Source organism: Rhineura floridana, chromosome 2, assembly GCF_030035675.1.
Source record: "Rhineura floridana isolate rRhiFlo1 chromosome 2, rRhiFlo1.hap2, whole genome shotgun sequence".
Lineage (NCBI taxonomy): Eukaryota > Metazoa > Chordata > Lepidosauria > Squamata > Rhineuridae > Rhineura > Rhineura floridana.
Genome location: NC_084481.1, coordinates 32,855,097 through 32,871,696, shown reverse-complemented (window position 1 = coordinate 32,871,696; position 16,600 = coordinate 32,855,097). Strand labels below are relative to the sequence as shown.

The 16,600-nt window shown below is 40.2% G+C and overlaps 1 protein-coding gene across 1 annotated transcript in view; it reads left to right on the top strand.

Annotated features, from left to right (window-relative positions):
• The window catches only part of ITGAV (integrin subunit alpha V), a 92,980-nt gene extending 82,205 nt beyond the window's left edge, over nt 1-10,775 (top strand). The window contains exons 27-30 of the mRNA XM_061608265.1: nt 329-442; nt 526-636; nt 1,698-1,820; nt 8,360-10,775. Coding sequence (XP_061464249.1) covers nt 329-442; nt 526-636; nt 1,698-1,820; nt 8,360-8,455 — 444 coding nt within the window. The 3' untranslated portion in view covers nt 8,456-10,775. The remainder of the gene's footprint in view (nt 1-328; nt 443-525; nt 637-1,697; nt 1,821-8,359) is intronic.
• Nucleotides 10,776-16,600: the final 5,825 nt, after the last annotated feature.

Genomic DNA, 16,600 nt, shown 5'->3' with positions numbered 1-16,600 from the left:
TTTTAATTCACACTTCACCCATTTCTCCAGACCTTCGCTTTTGGTATGAATGTGTTTTACAGCACAAAAGAATTAGCAGCCTAATTCCAAGAAATGCTGCAGTGGTATACAAGTGGGGCATAGCAGCAGTTACACCACAAAACATGGTAGCTCACCGTTATAGCAAAACTGGCATTGCAAGGTAGCTATCAAGGTGTAGATCCAGCCCATAAGAAATAAATACCAGAAATAGATGCAAGCATGGATAGCTCTGTGCTGCCAGTTTTCATAGAAGATAAAATGTGAAAATTAATGCATAGCCTTTCCTCTGCTGTTGTTTTAACCATAGGGCTGTGGAACTGCAGAATGTTTGAAGATATTCTGCCAAGTTGGTCGCCTAGAGAGGGGGAAGACTGCAATTCTGTATTTAAAATCTCGCCTTTGGACCCAGACCTTCATGAATGTAAGTAGCATCCACTGCTATTTCCACAGCATTTGCCTGCCCCTGAATGATTAAGGCTCTAATCAAACATTTTTCCCTTGCAGAAAGAAAATCAGAACCACTCCTATTCTCTCAAGTCATCTGCTTCTTTCAGTGTTATCGAGTTCCCTTATAAGAACCTTTCCTTTCCTGAAGATGTCCACAATTCTACAATAGTAAGCTGTCTGATATTCAAAATTAGCTTGACCCAGGGCAGTGTAATTAAGCGGAAAAGAGTTGTCAAAATAAAACACACATCTGATCAGCTTCCACTGTTTTTACTATGCAAGTTGAAATTGTGGATGCTTGGGTTTTATTCAGTGTTATCACAAGCTGCTTAATCTTTTAATTAAATGTTAGCCTTCAGTTAAAAAGCTTTAGAAGTGATCTTCAGACTGCTGCTCCAGAATGGGCTTAGTTCTTTCAGTAGGACTGCCTTGGCATGCAGAAGAGCATTGGCAGAGAACTCTGAGTGCTAGACAGTGCAATCCGCAAGTCACATTGCAGGCCAGTCATATGCACTCTGGCTCAGAAGACAGCTCAACTGTGTTTTGTGAGATTTACTCCCAGGTAAATGTGCATAGGATTGCAGCCTTGAACTGGCAAACATGCACTTCAGCAAACTTACTTCCATCAAAGCTAATGAGATTAAGCTAGAAAGCATGGTGGTTTAAGTGGTCTATGACTGGCCCTCATAACCTTCCAAAAAGGAAGGACTCCTTTTGTTCATGGAAGGCTGTTGCTATAATGGAGGGTGAGGGAGGCAATTTTCACTGATTCCTCCCCACACACACACACACACACAATACTGAGAGCCCTCCAACCAGAGGGTGCAAGGGACATAGGGGGAATTCTGTAAGCTTGCCTGTCCTCCATCTTCCAGCAAGAAGGTCCTGTAAGTCAACTCCACTCAGAGGATCTTCCCACCAGCAGAAACAAATTCAAAATCCAAGCCAGTGTAGCTATAATATCATCATACAAGAAGTTATTTTCACAATCTTAAAGACTAGAGACTTGCTCTTTTTTCTTTACATGAAAGCTGGGGTTCTGACAGCTGAATTCTGCAAGCAATGCCAGATTCTATCCCTGCCAATTCACCAATATACACAAAGTCATAGGCCAGTAAAACCTTTCTCCTTCCCTTGCATTGGATGATGATGAATTTCCAAAGCTTATTCTCAAATAGTTGATATTGTTTCTCTGTTAAAATAAGTTGTCATTTTTCTTCCTCTTTTAGGTTACCACAAATATCCTGTGGGGTATTCAGCCAGCGCCCATGACAGTGCAAGTATGGGTAATCATACTAGCTGTCTTAGCAGGATTATTACTTTTGGCACTACTAGTATTTGTAATGCACAGGGTAAGTGGTGTATTTAATGAATCCTGTCTCATTTTCTTGTACCACAGTACTAATACAATACTAGAGTTGCAGTTCTACTGTATATTTACCTGTAGTTAAGTCCCATTGAATTCAAAGACTGCACTGTAAATAATGGTCTGACTTAATTTTCCATTTTGGTACACTGCAAAGCCCTTTCATTATACTCAGCTTGTATAAAAGGCTTTCAATAAATTGATAGCAAGCAGCATTTTGTCAATTATGGAAAGTATCCCCTCTACATGGCAGTGTGAATCTTTGAGGGATTATACAGAGGTCTGAATTTATTAATGAAATTCATAAATGGGAACCACATCACATCAAATTTATCACTTTTTGCCAACCCATAAACCACTCTTCTGGGTATGTCAAATTTTCAGATAGTGCTGTACTCCATACCTGTGCCCACCAACCATCCTTAGATGGGCTGTCCTCAGCTCTCCGTTTACTAGCGACTTCCATCCAAGTCAGTGTCATCAACGACAATGCCAGTTTCTTATGATGGATTGATGGGTTAGTGTCACTTTCCAGTGATAGTAGCGCTAGAAGAGAGTCTGATTATTATTAATAATAATTGCAAGTGATATGAAAGTAAACACCCATTTCCAGAAATAACTTAGTTTTGAACAGTCCCACCACATGTGGATGCATGTTCCCCACTCCCTTCAACCCCGTCAGCACTGTAGAGATGCATAGGGTAGCATCCGCCATAGCTGAACAGGGGTCCGCAGTAAGACTGTCAGTGTGGCTTCCTGTATTCTCACCGAAATTGTTTTGAGAGGAGGGTGAGACCACACTTGTTCCCAGGTAGCATCTTCTATAGTAACCTCCAAATCCCCTTCCCACAACACCTTCAAACCCAGTAAACCACATGTAGATAAATCAGTCAAAATTCTGTATATGTGAGCTGATTCTCCCTTGAGATGGCGATCAGAAGTAAGACGGAGACATATGATGTCAGTAAGCGCATGGAGGTCCTTTGCCTGACCATCTTCCTCACAAAGTACTGGCCTTAAGCAATTTGAAATCAGCTAATATTCAGATATTTACATTGAAGTGAAGCCTCTGAAATTGGGAGACCTCAGTCAAACAGGTCTCTAATGCAATAGATACCTTTCTCCATCCAGTCTTTAAATTGCGTCAGTTTATCTGAGCAAAAGAAGTTGTTATGGAGACTCCCCTGGACCCTGGAGATAATAGCTTGTGCCATTTTTTCCAAACCCTCATAGTGGTTCTGGTAAACGGGTTAGAGATGGACCACACCACGGCCCAGGTGACTTAGGTAAACAGTAATGCTTGTAGAGGAGCGGTTGCTGTCCTTTATTCCATTTGTACCCAGGGGATCTCTGTTGAGCCTCTAACAATGTGAATCAATTGTTTTAAATGGAACACATCAAAGTAATACTGCAAATTAGGAACTCCCAGTCCCCCCCCCCCTTAGTCTAGATCGGTAGAGTGTGGAGCCGCTTACTAGGCTGCTGTTGCCCCCATGAATAAAATCATTTAGGAGACGCTGCCATCGAGTGAGGCACTTGTCAGCGATATAAAGAGGGAGAGTCTGGAAGAGGAAGAGAATCTTGGGCAGTAATGTCATCTTCATTGTGGTGATGCAACCCAAACAGCTTAAGTTAAGATGCCTCCATTTTTGGAATTCCCTTTACATCAAGCCATAAAGATGGCCAAAGTTTCTCTTCCACATCTGAGCCTAATCTCGGGTTATTATAATTCCAAGATAGTGGAATCCACCACAGCAAGCTGAGAAACCAGATGAAGTGAGAAGCCAATCCCTATTTGCATCGGTTAAGTTCAATGGGAGGACCGTTGACTCGGTGCAGTTAATTTCTAGACCAGCCAATGCATGGAATCTTTGTAATGCTTCCCATAATGATTCCATCTAGAGTACATTGTCAGCAAAAAAATCAATATTTTGCTCACTCCTCACTACCATTACCCTCGCAATTGAAGCCTGGTCTCTGATGTCTTGAGCCAGCACCTTGATTACAAGGGTGAATAGCAGGTGTAACAGCGGGTGCCTCTGTAATCCATGTGGGAGACAGGGTATGGCTGTCCATGAGTTATTTACTTACTAGGGCACACTGCCATAAGCTGGAGGACCAAAAAGTGGGGCCCTTCGAAGTTGAGGCACAGATCAATCCAGTGGCCTTTCGCCTGAGGCTGCCTCCCTCCTTCAAGATACATCCGGTGTTTCATCGCTCCTTGCTTACTCTGGAGCAACCCCCTGATCCCCACAGGGAGCTACAGGTGCCTCCACCCCCCGTAGCGGTGAATGGACAAGAGGAATATGAGGTGGAACAGATTTTGGACTTGCGGAGGCGCCAAAGGCGGCTTCAGTACTTGATCCACTGGAAGGGGTACAATCAGTTGGAGCATTTGTGAGAATCAGCTGATGATGTCCATGTGCTGGACTTGGTGAGAGAGTTCCATGACGCCTACCTGGACAAGCCCAAGCCCAGGGGGTGGAGGGAGATAGTGCATGGAGGGGGGATGATGTTGTGCCTCAGGCGCAAGGGGAGTTAGATCAGGGAGAGGAGTCAGATGAAGACGAGGTCCCTGGGGACATTATACGAAGGGGAGGCTCTGTCACCCTGCAGACTTCCTTGCCCATCCCTCCTGTCGAGGCAGATCCCGCGCCATCTGCGAGTTCCCCGTCTGAGCTGTTGGGAAGCAATCCTGCGCATGCACCAACCCCGCCCATGCCGGAATCCCCGCCTGGCACTTAACGCTTCCCCGCCAACCAGCTTCCCGCTCCCTGAGGTTGCCCCATCACCTAGCGCAACCCCACTGTCGGATGGGGCGTCAGAGATTCGCCTTCCCTCACCCCATGCGAGATGGTGCGAGAAGCGGGACCCCCAGAGGGTGGAACTGTGGAGGAGCCATCAGTTACGGGCAAAGTCCTTCCTTCCTTAAGCAGGTGCCCACCCAGACTCCAGTGCTGAGTCAAATCTCCCCACATGCTGCAGAGACTGTTTAGGTAGCTTAGCTAGGGAAAATAATGAGCTAGAGTAGACAGGTTTATGAAGTACACTGCTTTGGATGTAACCCTCACCCTAATAAAATGGGAATTAAACCAAGTCTCGCCTCCATCTTGTGTCTCGGGCTCTGGGCAGGACAACACTCCTGTCTCACACCCTTTCCGATTGGGAACCAATCAGTTTCTCCATATACTGTCCTTACAGTAGCCTCTTGTCCAGAGTATAGGTTGCACATCAGGACAATCAGATGCTGTGGCACCCCCATTTCTTTTAAAGCATTCCATAGTTTTTCATGATCTACACAATCAAAGGCTTTGTTGTAATCTATAAAGCACAGGGTGATTTCCTTCTGAAATTCCTTGGTCCGTTCCATTATCCAATATATGTTTGTGATATGATCTCTGGGACCTCTTCCCTTTCTAAATCTAGCTTGGACATCTGACACTTCTTGCTCCATATATGGTAAGAGCCTTTGTTGTAGAATCTTGAGCATTACTTTACTTGCATGGGATATTAAGGCAATAGTTCGATAATTACTGCATTCCCTGGGATCCCCTTTCTTTGGAATCGGGATGTATATTGAACACTTCCAGTCTGTGGGCCATTGTTTTCTTTTCCATATTTGTTGACATTTTTTTTCCAAAATTTGTACAGATTCAGTCTCAGTAACTTGTAGCAACTCTGTTAGTATGGCATCTGTTCCTGGTGATCTGTTTCTTCCAAGTATTCTAAGAGCAGCTTTCGCCTCACATTCTAAAACTCCTGGTTCTTCATCATACGATTCCTCCATGAATGAATCTGTCATCCTTGCATCTCTTTTATAAGAGTTCTTCAGTAAATTGCTTCCATCTTCCTGTTATTTCATCTCTGTCAGTCAGTGTGTTCCTGCTGATTATTCAACATCCCTACTCTTGGTATAGGGTATCCCTAATCTTTTGGAATAGGGCTCTTGTTCTACCTTTTTTGTTGTCCTCTTCTGTTTCTATACAATAACTATTGTAATAGTTCTCTTTGTCCCTATGTACTAGTAGCTGTATTGTTGCATTTAGGGTTCTAACCATGTGTCTATCTCCTGTTGCTTTTGCTTTCTCTCTTTAACCATTTTAAGAGTTTCTTCAGTCATCCATTGATGTCTTTTTGCATTCTTTTTTTATTTTTTATCATTAATTTTTATTCAAATTTTCAAAGACAAAAAATAATTAAACAATAAAATAAAATGTTGACTTCCGATTTGTTGCAGATCAGTTATAGGTCTACAATATATAACAATCCTGTCTCTTAAATTATATTATAAAATCACTTTCCTCCAGTAGTTATCTTAATTAATCATCAAATCTCATAAACATTACTTTATTCTTTCCACAAAAAGTCAAAGAGAGGTTTCAATTCCTTGAGAGATATATCTTTCAATTTTTCTCCAAATAAGCATGTCGATTAATCCATCTCGTTCAAATCTGTTAGGTCCAATAATTTCAATAGCCATTCTTCCATTATCAATGTTAATTCCATCTTCCATCTTCAATAATCCTGTTAAGTCCAGTAATTTCAGTAGCCATTCTTCCATTATCAGTATCCCATAATAATCTTGTTATCATAGCCATAGTCCAAATAAACATATAGATTAATCCATCTCATCAAACCTGTTAGATCCAATAATTTCAATAGCCATTCTTCCATTATCAATATTAATTCCATCTTCCATCTTCAATAGTCCTGTTCAGTCCAGTAATTTCAGTATCCCATATTAATCTTGCTGTCATAGCCATAGTCATATAATAAGAGTCTGATGGGAATTTCCTTTATCACAAATATTTCCTTGCCATCAATTCTGAATATGTTGCTGAAATATTGTTGTAAAGTCATATCTCTGTTCTTCTTTTTTCAAAATGCACTGGCTCATCTCTTGAGAATTTTTCCATTGTCACATATCTGTAGTTAATTCCATAGATTTTTTCTATGTCAAGCTCCATCACATCATTCCAGTCCAGAAAATTATCCAAGACATTGATAACTTTATCTCTAATATCTTCATTAATTTCTTCAGAGACGTTGAATTCCAAACAGTAAACTTTGTTTCTAATATCCATAAACTCCAGATCTTTTTCCAATTCCACATTTGTTCCAATCTCCAGGGCTTGTATCTTCCCTTTAATTTTTCTTTTCTCATCTCTAATCTCATCAATCTCCTCACTCACAAGATCCCCTATTTCTTTAAGCTCCTGCGTCATTTTGCCTAATTCAATTTTCATCTCCTGTCTACCCTGTCTCAGGGTTTGTTTCGTTATCTCAATCTCATCCATTATTTTCTGAAACATAATTTCTTCCATGGTCTCAGCCACTTTCCTGATTGCCATTCTTAAAACCACGAAAACAAAAATTATTTCAGCCACAATTGGGTTAATATTCCAGGCTTGATGACATCACAGTGTAGACAGTACAGCCTGCCTTATCTCTTATTTGTTCAGGAATACAAAACAAATTTAGTTCCCAGCTTCAAAACACTTAGTGGCGTCGTGAACAAGCAGATTCGTCAAAATGAAATAGACCAAAAAGAAAATAGTCCCGGACATATAATACTCCAAAGTTCATAAATCAAATTTATTTTTGCATTCTTGACACATAATGTATCTGACTTCACTCCATAGTTCTTCTGGTTCTCTGTCAACTAAGTTTAAAGCCCCAAATCTGTTCCTTATTTGATCTTTATATTCTTCTGGGCTGTTATTTAAATTGTATTTTGGCATTATGATTGGTTTGTTCTTCTTTAGCTTTACTCTGATTTTCTATAAGACCAGTTCATGATCTGTACCGCAGTCTGCTCCTGGTCTTATTTTTGCAGAAAGTATGGAACTTCTCCATCTTCTGCTACATATATAATCAATTTGGTTCCTATATTGACCATTTTTTGATGTCCATGTGTACAGTCATCTTTTCTGTTGCTCAAAAAACGTGTTTGCAGGAAACTAATTACTGGCTTCACAAAATTCAATAAGCTTTTCTCCTGCTTCATTTCTATCTCCTAAGCCCCATTTCCCCACAATTCCTAGTTCTTCTCTGTTCCCTGCTTTTGCATTCCAGTCCCCCACAATTATCAGCACATCTTGTTTTGGTGTGTGAATAGCCAACGCAGTGCCTTCCAGATGTTGGATTTCCAAGTCCCATCAGCCCCAGCCAGCATGGCCAGTAGTCAGGGATGATAGGAGTTGTAGTCCAACCCTGAGTTATGCATTTGAAGTGACTCCCATTTTCTGGACAATTTTGAAATTGTGGGCTGTGTGTGTCTTCCTGTTGTGGGAATTCCTTAAGTGTTTTGATACTCTTTAGTGAGTTAGTGATGCCTGAGGAAACCCATGTGAAAAGACGTTTAACTTTTCATGTTGTTCCCTATTATTATTATTATTATTATTATTGCTCACCTTTCACCATTAGGTCCTGGGGGAGTTACAGAAATTTAAAATACAGTATTAACAACAATTAAAGCACAATATACAGTACAGTGTATTTCCTCCTTTTCTGTCTACAATACAGGTGGGTTTCTTCAAGCGTGTGCGTCCACCTCAGGAAGAACAAGAAAGGGAACAGCTGCAACCCCATGAAAATGGAGAAGGGGCATCAGAGGCTTAAGCAGTGTTTTAGCTGTGTCATTTGCCAAAAGGTTCAGAATGGTCATTGCCTTCCTTTTTAAAATGTGTCTTTTTCTGCCTTGAAGGACAGACTGTCTTGCACTACAAATGTCTTTTGGCATTGAGAATAGTGTGAAGTTAACTGCAAAATGAGAGCAATATATGTTAGCTTCCCTCATATTAATCCTGTTCACATACGTGACTGATACATGTGCACTGATGAGCGTATTTTTGTGCCACAATTTTGCTTATCTCCAGAAGGCAAAAAAAAAAGTTTATTGATTTGTACAACTTGAACTGCTACAGAGTTTGCAAAACTGCAGCTACCACATCCAGTTAATGAACTGTATCTACACTAACTGAAGACTGTCCCAACTGGACGATCCCAAGGTACTCACCAGTTCTTTTAAGTACTTACCTGCCACTACATTTTCAAGCTAGAAATATATAACTCTACAAAACATACAATGGATTACTGCACGTGTCAACATTGGTTATCTGCTTGCAATATGTCTACCACAGAAAGAAAATTCAGTGTCTGTGCAAGGAAATGAAAATTCTTTGTTCACAATATGTTATGCAAATTAAGTACATTTGCTTGAACTTACTTTGCATAACTTAATTCTGCTTTAAAAATCCATGTTTTCAAACAGAATGGAATGATTTCTAGCAGCGGTAGATTGTTGGGAGCCAAACAAGAATGAGGTTGTAGAGGGGGTGAGGAAAATGATGCTTGGATGGAATGGAATTGTAACCTCTTACTAATAGAAGCCCAGCTCAGCCCCACTAAGGCTTCATCAGACATGTCCCACAGTTTCAAGCTCTCATCTGCAGCTTAAGGTAGAAAAGTATAGTGCTCAGAACGCCAGATCCTGCACTAAATTCTAGATTCTCTCTGGATCCTCACAGGTCAAATCCACTGGCGTGTTAAAGAAACAAAAAAATCAGTTTGCAAGTGAGTAGGCAGGTGGTGGTAGTGGTCACACAGTGAAGATACTAAGGGACAATGCCATGTTCTTTCAAGAGGAACCCCCTCATGGCTGCTTGTTGTTTCTGCTCCATAAGTTTCATTCAAGGAGGTTTGTGAGGAAGTTTTAAAAATTCACAGTAGCTGAAAGCAGTGAAGGTACTGGGGTAATAGTGGGAAAGTATTTTCTTATAAGCAGCTAACAGAACACATGTTGCTATGCAGCAAAGAACCTTAAGGGCTGTTACAGTGAATGGGAGTTTTGCATTTAGACTTCAGAGGATGTAGACTGTATCCTTAAGTTTTCTGGGATCATTGCCAGGATTTGCTCTCTGCGAGGAAGCCGAAACCCCAGTAGAGATAGTTGATTAGGAATATTCCAGAGCTCTCATTATGAGCTTTTCTGGAGAAGAGAGACTATTGAGGCCTGTGAGGCGTCCTTCCCTGGCTCTCCCTGTCAGGTTCCTACCTGCTCGTGGTTACTGCCTGTCACTAGGCACCACCAGGGACTCCACCAGTCCGGACTGTCCTTTTTTATGGTTTCTCTCTCCGCTCTAGCACAGATCTCAACAGATCTCCCTGCTAGGCAGCACCACCAGTCACGTCCTATAACCAGTATTCCCAGAGACTCTGCCTGAGTCTCCCTCAATTAGGTTACCTCTGTGACTGCGTGCTTAAGCTGTCCCAATCCCTTTGATTTACTCAGACTGCTTATAATTCTGGTTTGCTCTGAATACTTGTGGTGTTATATTCTTCCCTTCACCCGCTGCCACCATTTGTCACTCTTCAGCCTTAGTTATTTACCTCAACCTCCCTTCTGGTCTGTGAAACCCCAGCCAAGGATCAGGCCTTTGGTAAACCAAATTAAATATTTATTAAATAACACAGATAACAAGATTTCTTCATAAGGCACATATGGTTTTATCTAATACTAATCCGAACTCCACCCCCCTCCTTCTCCACGATCTCCTGGCAAACAACTCTCAAAACCCACCAAAACAACCCTCTCAAGTTTGTATCTCCTATACAAACAACACTTACCATATATACACTAATAGAGGAACATCACAAGGCCATATATGAGAAGGCAACTGTAAAGTTGAATTCTAAGGTTTGGCTTTTCCTAATATGGGAGATTGTAAGTAAATTTACTGGGAAACTGTAAGGATATGGCTTTGTATAGAAATAAAATAATGGGGTCTATGAAAGCAGCTGTGTGTCAGGCAGATGAACTACCAAAATTGAAAAATTAGGTCACTTTATCAAAGCAATGAGGTTCCAAATCACTGGAAAAATGTTAATATTCATCTGTATTCTGCGTGAGGAAAAATTAAAAGGGGCTAAGTTGTGTTTATCATAGGCCAAGTTCATACATGCATGCACATCACTTGATTTTCCGGCTGTTCATTACTGCACATGATGACTCATAGCTGAAAGTGTGAACTACATGTAGCTGGAAAACATTGAGTTTGAAGTGATGTGAGCTTTATATGTGGTTTATACGTGGCCTTTTCATGCAGGCAAAGTATCAGGTGATGAGAGTGTAAGGGTGAATAAGTGGTAAGATAGCAAGGATAACGTCTTGCTTCTAGGTGGCCCAAAGTAGCACTTTCCAGACAAATACCATCTTGAAGGAGAATGTTTGATAGCATAAACCTCAACTCCAAAATGAAATAGATTATATCATTTTCCGTTTTCCATCCTGAGTTATTTGATAGTTTTGGTTTGCCACATTCACAGTGTATTCTTCCATAGAGGCCAATGACACTGTAAAGCCTTGTAAATAGTACTCTAGTTTATCCAAACCTCTTCTTTCTTGGATAACCCCCAGACCATTCAGATGAATGAGCTTGTACTGTATGTAAATATTCTTAAAGGAAAAGAATATCACAGAAGTAGGCAAGATAAAATATATTAAGTCATTTATACTTATTTTTTTCATAAAGAATATATATATATATTGAATCCTATGCATCAGAATGTACAAAGAACAAGACCCCTCAAAAACCAAAAACCAAATGGTCAAGCTCTATCCTTGAATCTGCTTACTTAGAAACAAATAGGATAAGGGGAAAATATTTTTCTTGCCTTGTTCTATTGGCCCATATCCTTCTTAACAGTACAATTCTATGCATGTCTATTCAGAATTAAGTCCCATACCCTTAATTGGGGCTTACCCCCAGATAAGAGTGCATAGAATTGCAACCTAAATTGAGTTATCAATCAAGTTCATTATTAAATAGTCACAGCCTTAGGTACTATATTTCAAAAAGTGAACGCCTACATTTCAGAATGGTATATTATCTTGCAATCCATTAGCCATTTTATATTAGTAACTAGAAATGTGAATTTCTTTTATCCACAGATTAATGAACTCAATGAATAAATAGATGTAGTCCCCCCCACACTCCACCATTCTGCTAAGAAATCTTCAAATCATTCAGCCAACACAAATGCCATTCCTTTTAAGCCTGCTTTTGAAGTAGGATGTCTTAAACAGTGTAGTATAAATGGTACACTATAATATTGTGTAATAACAAACAATAACCTTTGTAAATATCATGGGTTAAAGATAAGATATGGTACACAACAGACTGGGAACATTTCCTATTCAAGTTCTAAAAAGTCAACAGTTGAAATCTGATACCGTTTATCATTCCTTCAGTGTCATTTTATGAACATGCCAATGCAGAAAGCACAGCGAGATGTGTGTGCATTCTGAATGAGATTTTTTTCCCTTGTAGATTTGGGCTATAATCCAGAGAGCTACTTTAAGTGTGCATTTGAAACTCTCCCGAGTGCTGCAGTTCAGGCAACACTCTCTGAATCATGATCTTGGGTTTACACCCCCCAACGCACATACTTCTTAGAAAGATCTAAGATGATTCAAGGATCTTGGTACTTTGGAAATACTTAAGGATTGTTTGCTAATATATCTTCTTGTTTAGCAGAATAGTTCTGCTAAACGTAAACATATGGAGGCTAAGTAGATGAGAACATGTAAGCATTTTTCTCATGTCTTTGTAACCATAGGGCAGTTCAAATGAAACCCTTCATATGATGAAAGCATGAGGGAACCAGAGGGCCATGTCATATAGCTGTGTGTGTGGTGGCCATGTGAAGTGGCCCAGTACATATAGAGGTTATGCACTTCAGGATCTTCCATTGGCCATTGATTCCACCTCATATGGAGGAGCCCTACGTGCATATATTAGTATGTGTGTGATACTGCTTCAAATAACTGCTGAACATGTGGCTGGCAGAGCAGAATGGTTGGCATATGGCAGCAGGGAGTGGCACTAGCCATCATGGCCCAGTAAACTCACACATGCTTGCCTCATACATGAGGAGGTTCATGTGACCCCCCCCAATATTGTTGACATGAATTCTTATGGCTATTTACTCTTAATACAACAGCTATAACCCAATGGCTTTGGGAGTTATGAAATTTTAATTTAAATATCTGAAAACAACAAGATTTAGGAAACTCAAAAATGCATTAAAGACATAAAAGTAGCAAATGCAGCTTGCACTAGGTTTTCAGTTCTGGGTGGTATTATGGGGTGTGAGAGAGGTTTTGCAGTTTGAGAAGCATTATGTTGTAAAATCTGTACTCTTTGCCAAAGTATATCTGTCGCTCATATGAGGCTCCCTAATGATCAAATGAAGTATGTATGAAAAATGGAAATGGACTGCCTTCAAGTTGATCCCGACATATGGCGACCCTATGAATAGGGGTTTCTTGGTAAGTGGTATTCAGAGGGGGTTTACCATTGCCTCCCTCTGAGGTTAGTCCTCCCCAGCTGGCAAGGGCCTGCTCAGCTTGCCACAGCTGCACAAGCCGACCCCTTCCTTGTCCGCAACTGCCAGCTGGGGGGCAACTGGGCTCCTTGGGACTATGCAGCTTGCCCACGGCTGCACAGCTGGCAGGGCACGTAACCCCTGAGCCACTCACTGTGGGGGTGATCTTTAGCTAGCCCTTGACACCCAGGAGACACAAGCAGGGATTTGAACTCACAGACTCTGGACTCCCAGCCAGGCTCTCCTTCTCACTTTGCTATATCAGCTGTTGAAGTATGTATAAGCTACCATTTTTCAGATACAAAGTATTATAGAGCCATTAATTTCTGTGTAACCATTATTTTTGTCCTGATGTCGTATCCAGTTGTCAGTTTTGCTGGGTTTTTTAAGCACCATAAAAACCTACAAAAACTAGAGCACAGCAGGATAGCTCTATACTTCCTTCAATGTCATAACAAACACAGCATTAGATTAGCTCCAGAACAAATGTGTGATCTCTTCATAAAAAAATCCCCTCCAGTAATCTATTACCCACTCTCCATAAGTCATTGTCATTCTGTTGTAGATAGGGATGCTATCTGTCTGTTGATAATGAGTTTATACTTTAATATTGGTACACCATTGCTTCATTTTCATGGCAGTTTCTGAGAGGTACTGAGTTAATTGAATTCCCTTTTAACAGAATTGAATGTTATTAGAACTGAATCAGTGGGTTGAAGAGAGGGTATGATTTTTCTAAGCTTGCTGGTCTTTTTTTTTATTCAGATGCAATTTATGTTTTATAACCAGACTTAATGAATTGCTTGCCAAATTATCATCATCATTCACAGGCCTAGGGATAAGTCTGATCCTGGACATCTTCTGGGGTATTCTGTCCCTTGGAGGCAGCTGTTGTACATAATCTTCAGTCACTTATCACATTTATAGGTTCATTGTTTAATGTCACAGGGCATCCATTTCTCTTCTAAAAATGCATTGTGTCTGAGGTCATATGAAAACCTCTGTACTGTTTTATCAACAATGGCAGTTTCGAGCCATTTTATGATATGAATGTTGAATGTGTGAACTTGATGTGGAATATCCATGTGTAAACACAATACATCCAATGAGCATGTGTGAACTTAACCCAGTATGTATGAACTGCCTCAGTTGAGAGAGGAAGGGAAGCCAAAACACTTTCTGTGTAGAAAGCTCCACTGTTGTTGTTTCATATGTGATATGTTTTGATCATACAAATCATCAGTGATGTTGAGCATAGTTGTATGACCTCGCTCTACTAAAGGTTTTTGCATCCAAAAAGAGTTCCAGGGTGCTACACAGGAGGTAGTTACACTTTAATGCCTCCCCATGGCTCCCTGAAGGCTTGATGTTCATGCAAACACTTTTCACCGAAGATTAGTTTCTTCCACTTGTCCTTTTCCCAAGTCTCCCTGCCATAGAATTCTCTGCACTAGTGGAATGAAAGAGTCTCTCCTTATAAATCAGCATTGTTGTGACATGGAATACCAAACCCCGGACAACCAAGAATAACAATACTCATGTTGGCCTGAAATTGATGTAGCATGTATTCTCCCTGTAAGGGCAAAGAGAAAAATACTAAACTGACAGTGATAGCCTAAGCAGGTCTACTCAGAGACAAGCCCCATTGCTTTCAGTAGAACTTCTGCACTAGCAAGACTAGATAGGTTTGCAGCCTCAATGACTATATAACTGCTCGAAAGTATTATTATGACTTACAGGTTTACTCAAAGTAAGCCTCATTGCTTTCAGTAGAACATACTAGTAAGAGTACTTAGGTTTGCAGCCTGATTCCCTACATAATTGCTCTAGAACCCCAGATGTTGCTGGACTACAACTCCCATCATCTCTAACCATTGGCTAAGCTGTCAGTTGTAGTCCAACAGCATCAAGATTGAAGAACACTGCTCTAGAACGTGTTATGATCGCCCATATTGGGTGACGTACAATGTATGTTAATGAAGTTTGCTAGTTGATAAAAGTTTTTGATTTAGTTTGAGAAATTTTACAAGTAGATAATGACTGTGCCATAACTGAGCTGATAATGCAATGCAACTATTGTGTCAAATGTTCATTCCTCTAAATGTACTGTCCTTGTAATATGATGTTCCATATTATTTTGCCATAAATTAACTGATCATTTAAAAAATAAGACATTTTACTTGTTTACTTTAGAGGAATGAACATTTGACACAGTAGTTGCACATCAACTCAGTTATGGTGCAGTCATACTTAAGCAAACACTAACAGTAACCATTGAGAGACTATGGCATGAATCCAAATATCCAATCACCTAAGGATGCTTGTTTGAACTTTTTAAAAAGTCCTTCATGCTGTACCGCAAAAGAGTTTTCAGACGTAGACAATACCTAGACATTACGAGAGAGACAGAGTTGCTAGATCTCTGTCTGTTTTTTCCTCCTTTTCCTTGTAGTCTGTAGATACACATGAAATTATATTATTGCATTGTGCACTGCCTTGCCCCAGCTGGCCGACAACCAATTAGGTGAGACACCACACAATGCGAAGATGCCACATCGCTGTATTGTGTTTATATCTACACCACAGATGGGGCACCAATGGCCGTCCAGATGTTGTAGGACTATAACTCCCATTGTCTCTCACCCTTGACTTGGTTGGCTGGTACTGTTGGGAGTTACAGTCTCACAACTTCTGGAGGGCCACAGGTTCCTAACATTACAGAGAAGAAGTAGAGACAGGGAATTGCCTGTAATGTCTAGTTAAGCCCTCAATGGAGAGGCAAAAGCAATTTATGATACCTCCATGTGGGGCTGTAGTTCAAAAGTAAAAGTAGAATATCTTAATGGGTGAGTACAAGCCTTTCAGCAAGTCTAAAATAAATCTTTGGATTCCAGCCTAGGTTTGTGGTCTTGATATTTAGAATATGTATTTTATTTCTTTATTTCCTAATATATATATTATGCATAGGTAGTGCTTATTTGTGAAACACGTGTGCCATTGTCTACACAATCCAATAATTGACAATGTAACTACTACACATTTGAGAAATTTTCTCTTACCTATATCATAAATACACTTTCATAATATTAATTTTCTGATTAACCTGTCTTTTTGTCTCAGGACGCTGCAGTGCTATATAGTCCATAACTTAGCGAAACATCTCACCCAAACATTTCTTTGAGATGTCTCCCAACCCACTTTAATATGTGATTCTATAGGATATAGACTGAAATGATTAATCTATGCCATAAATCCGCATTAGTTATGCCAGTTTAAATCTCATTACTTCCTCCAAAGAATCCTGGGAATTGTAGATAACATCCTAAAATATTTTCTGTTTATTTATTTAGCTGAAGGCTTCAATGCACTTTAGACTTG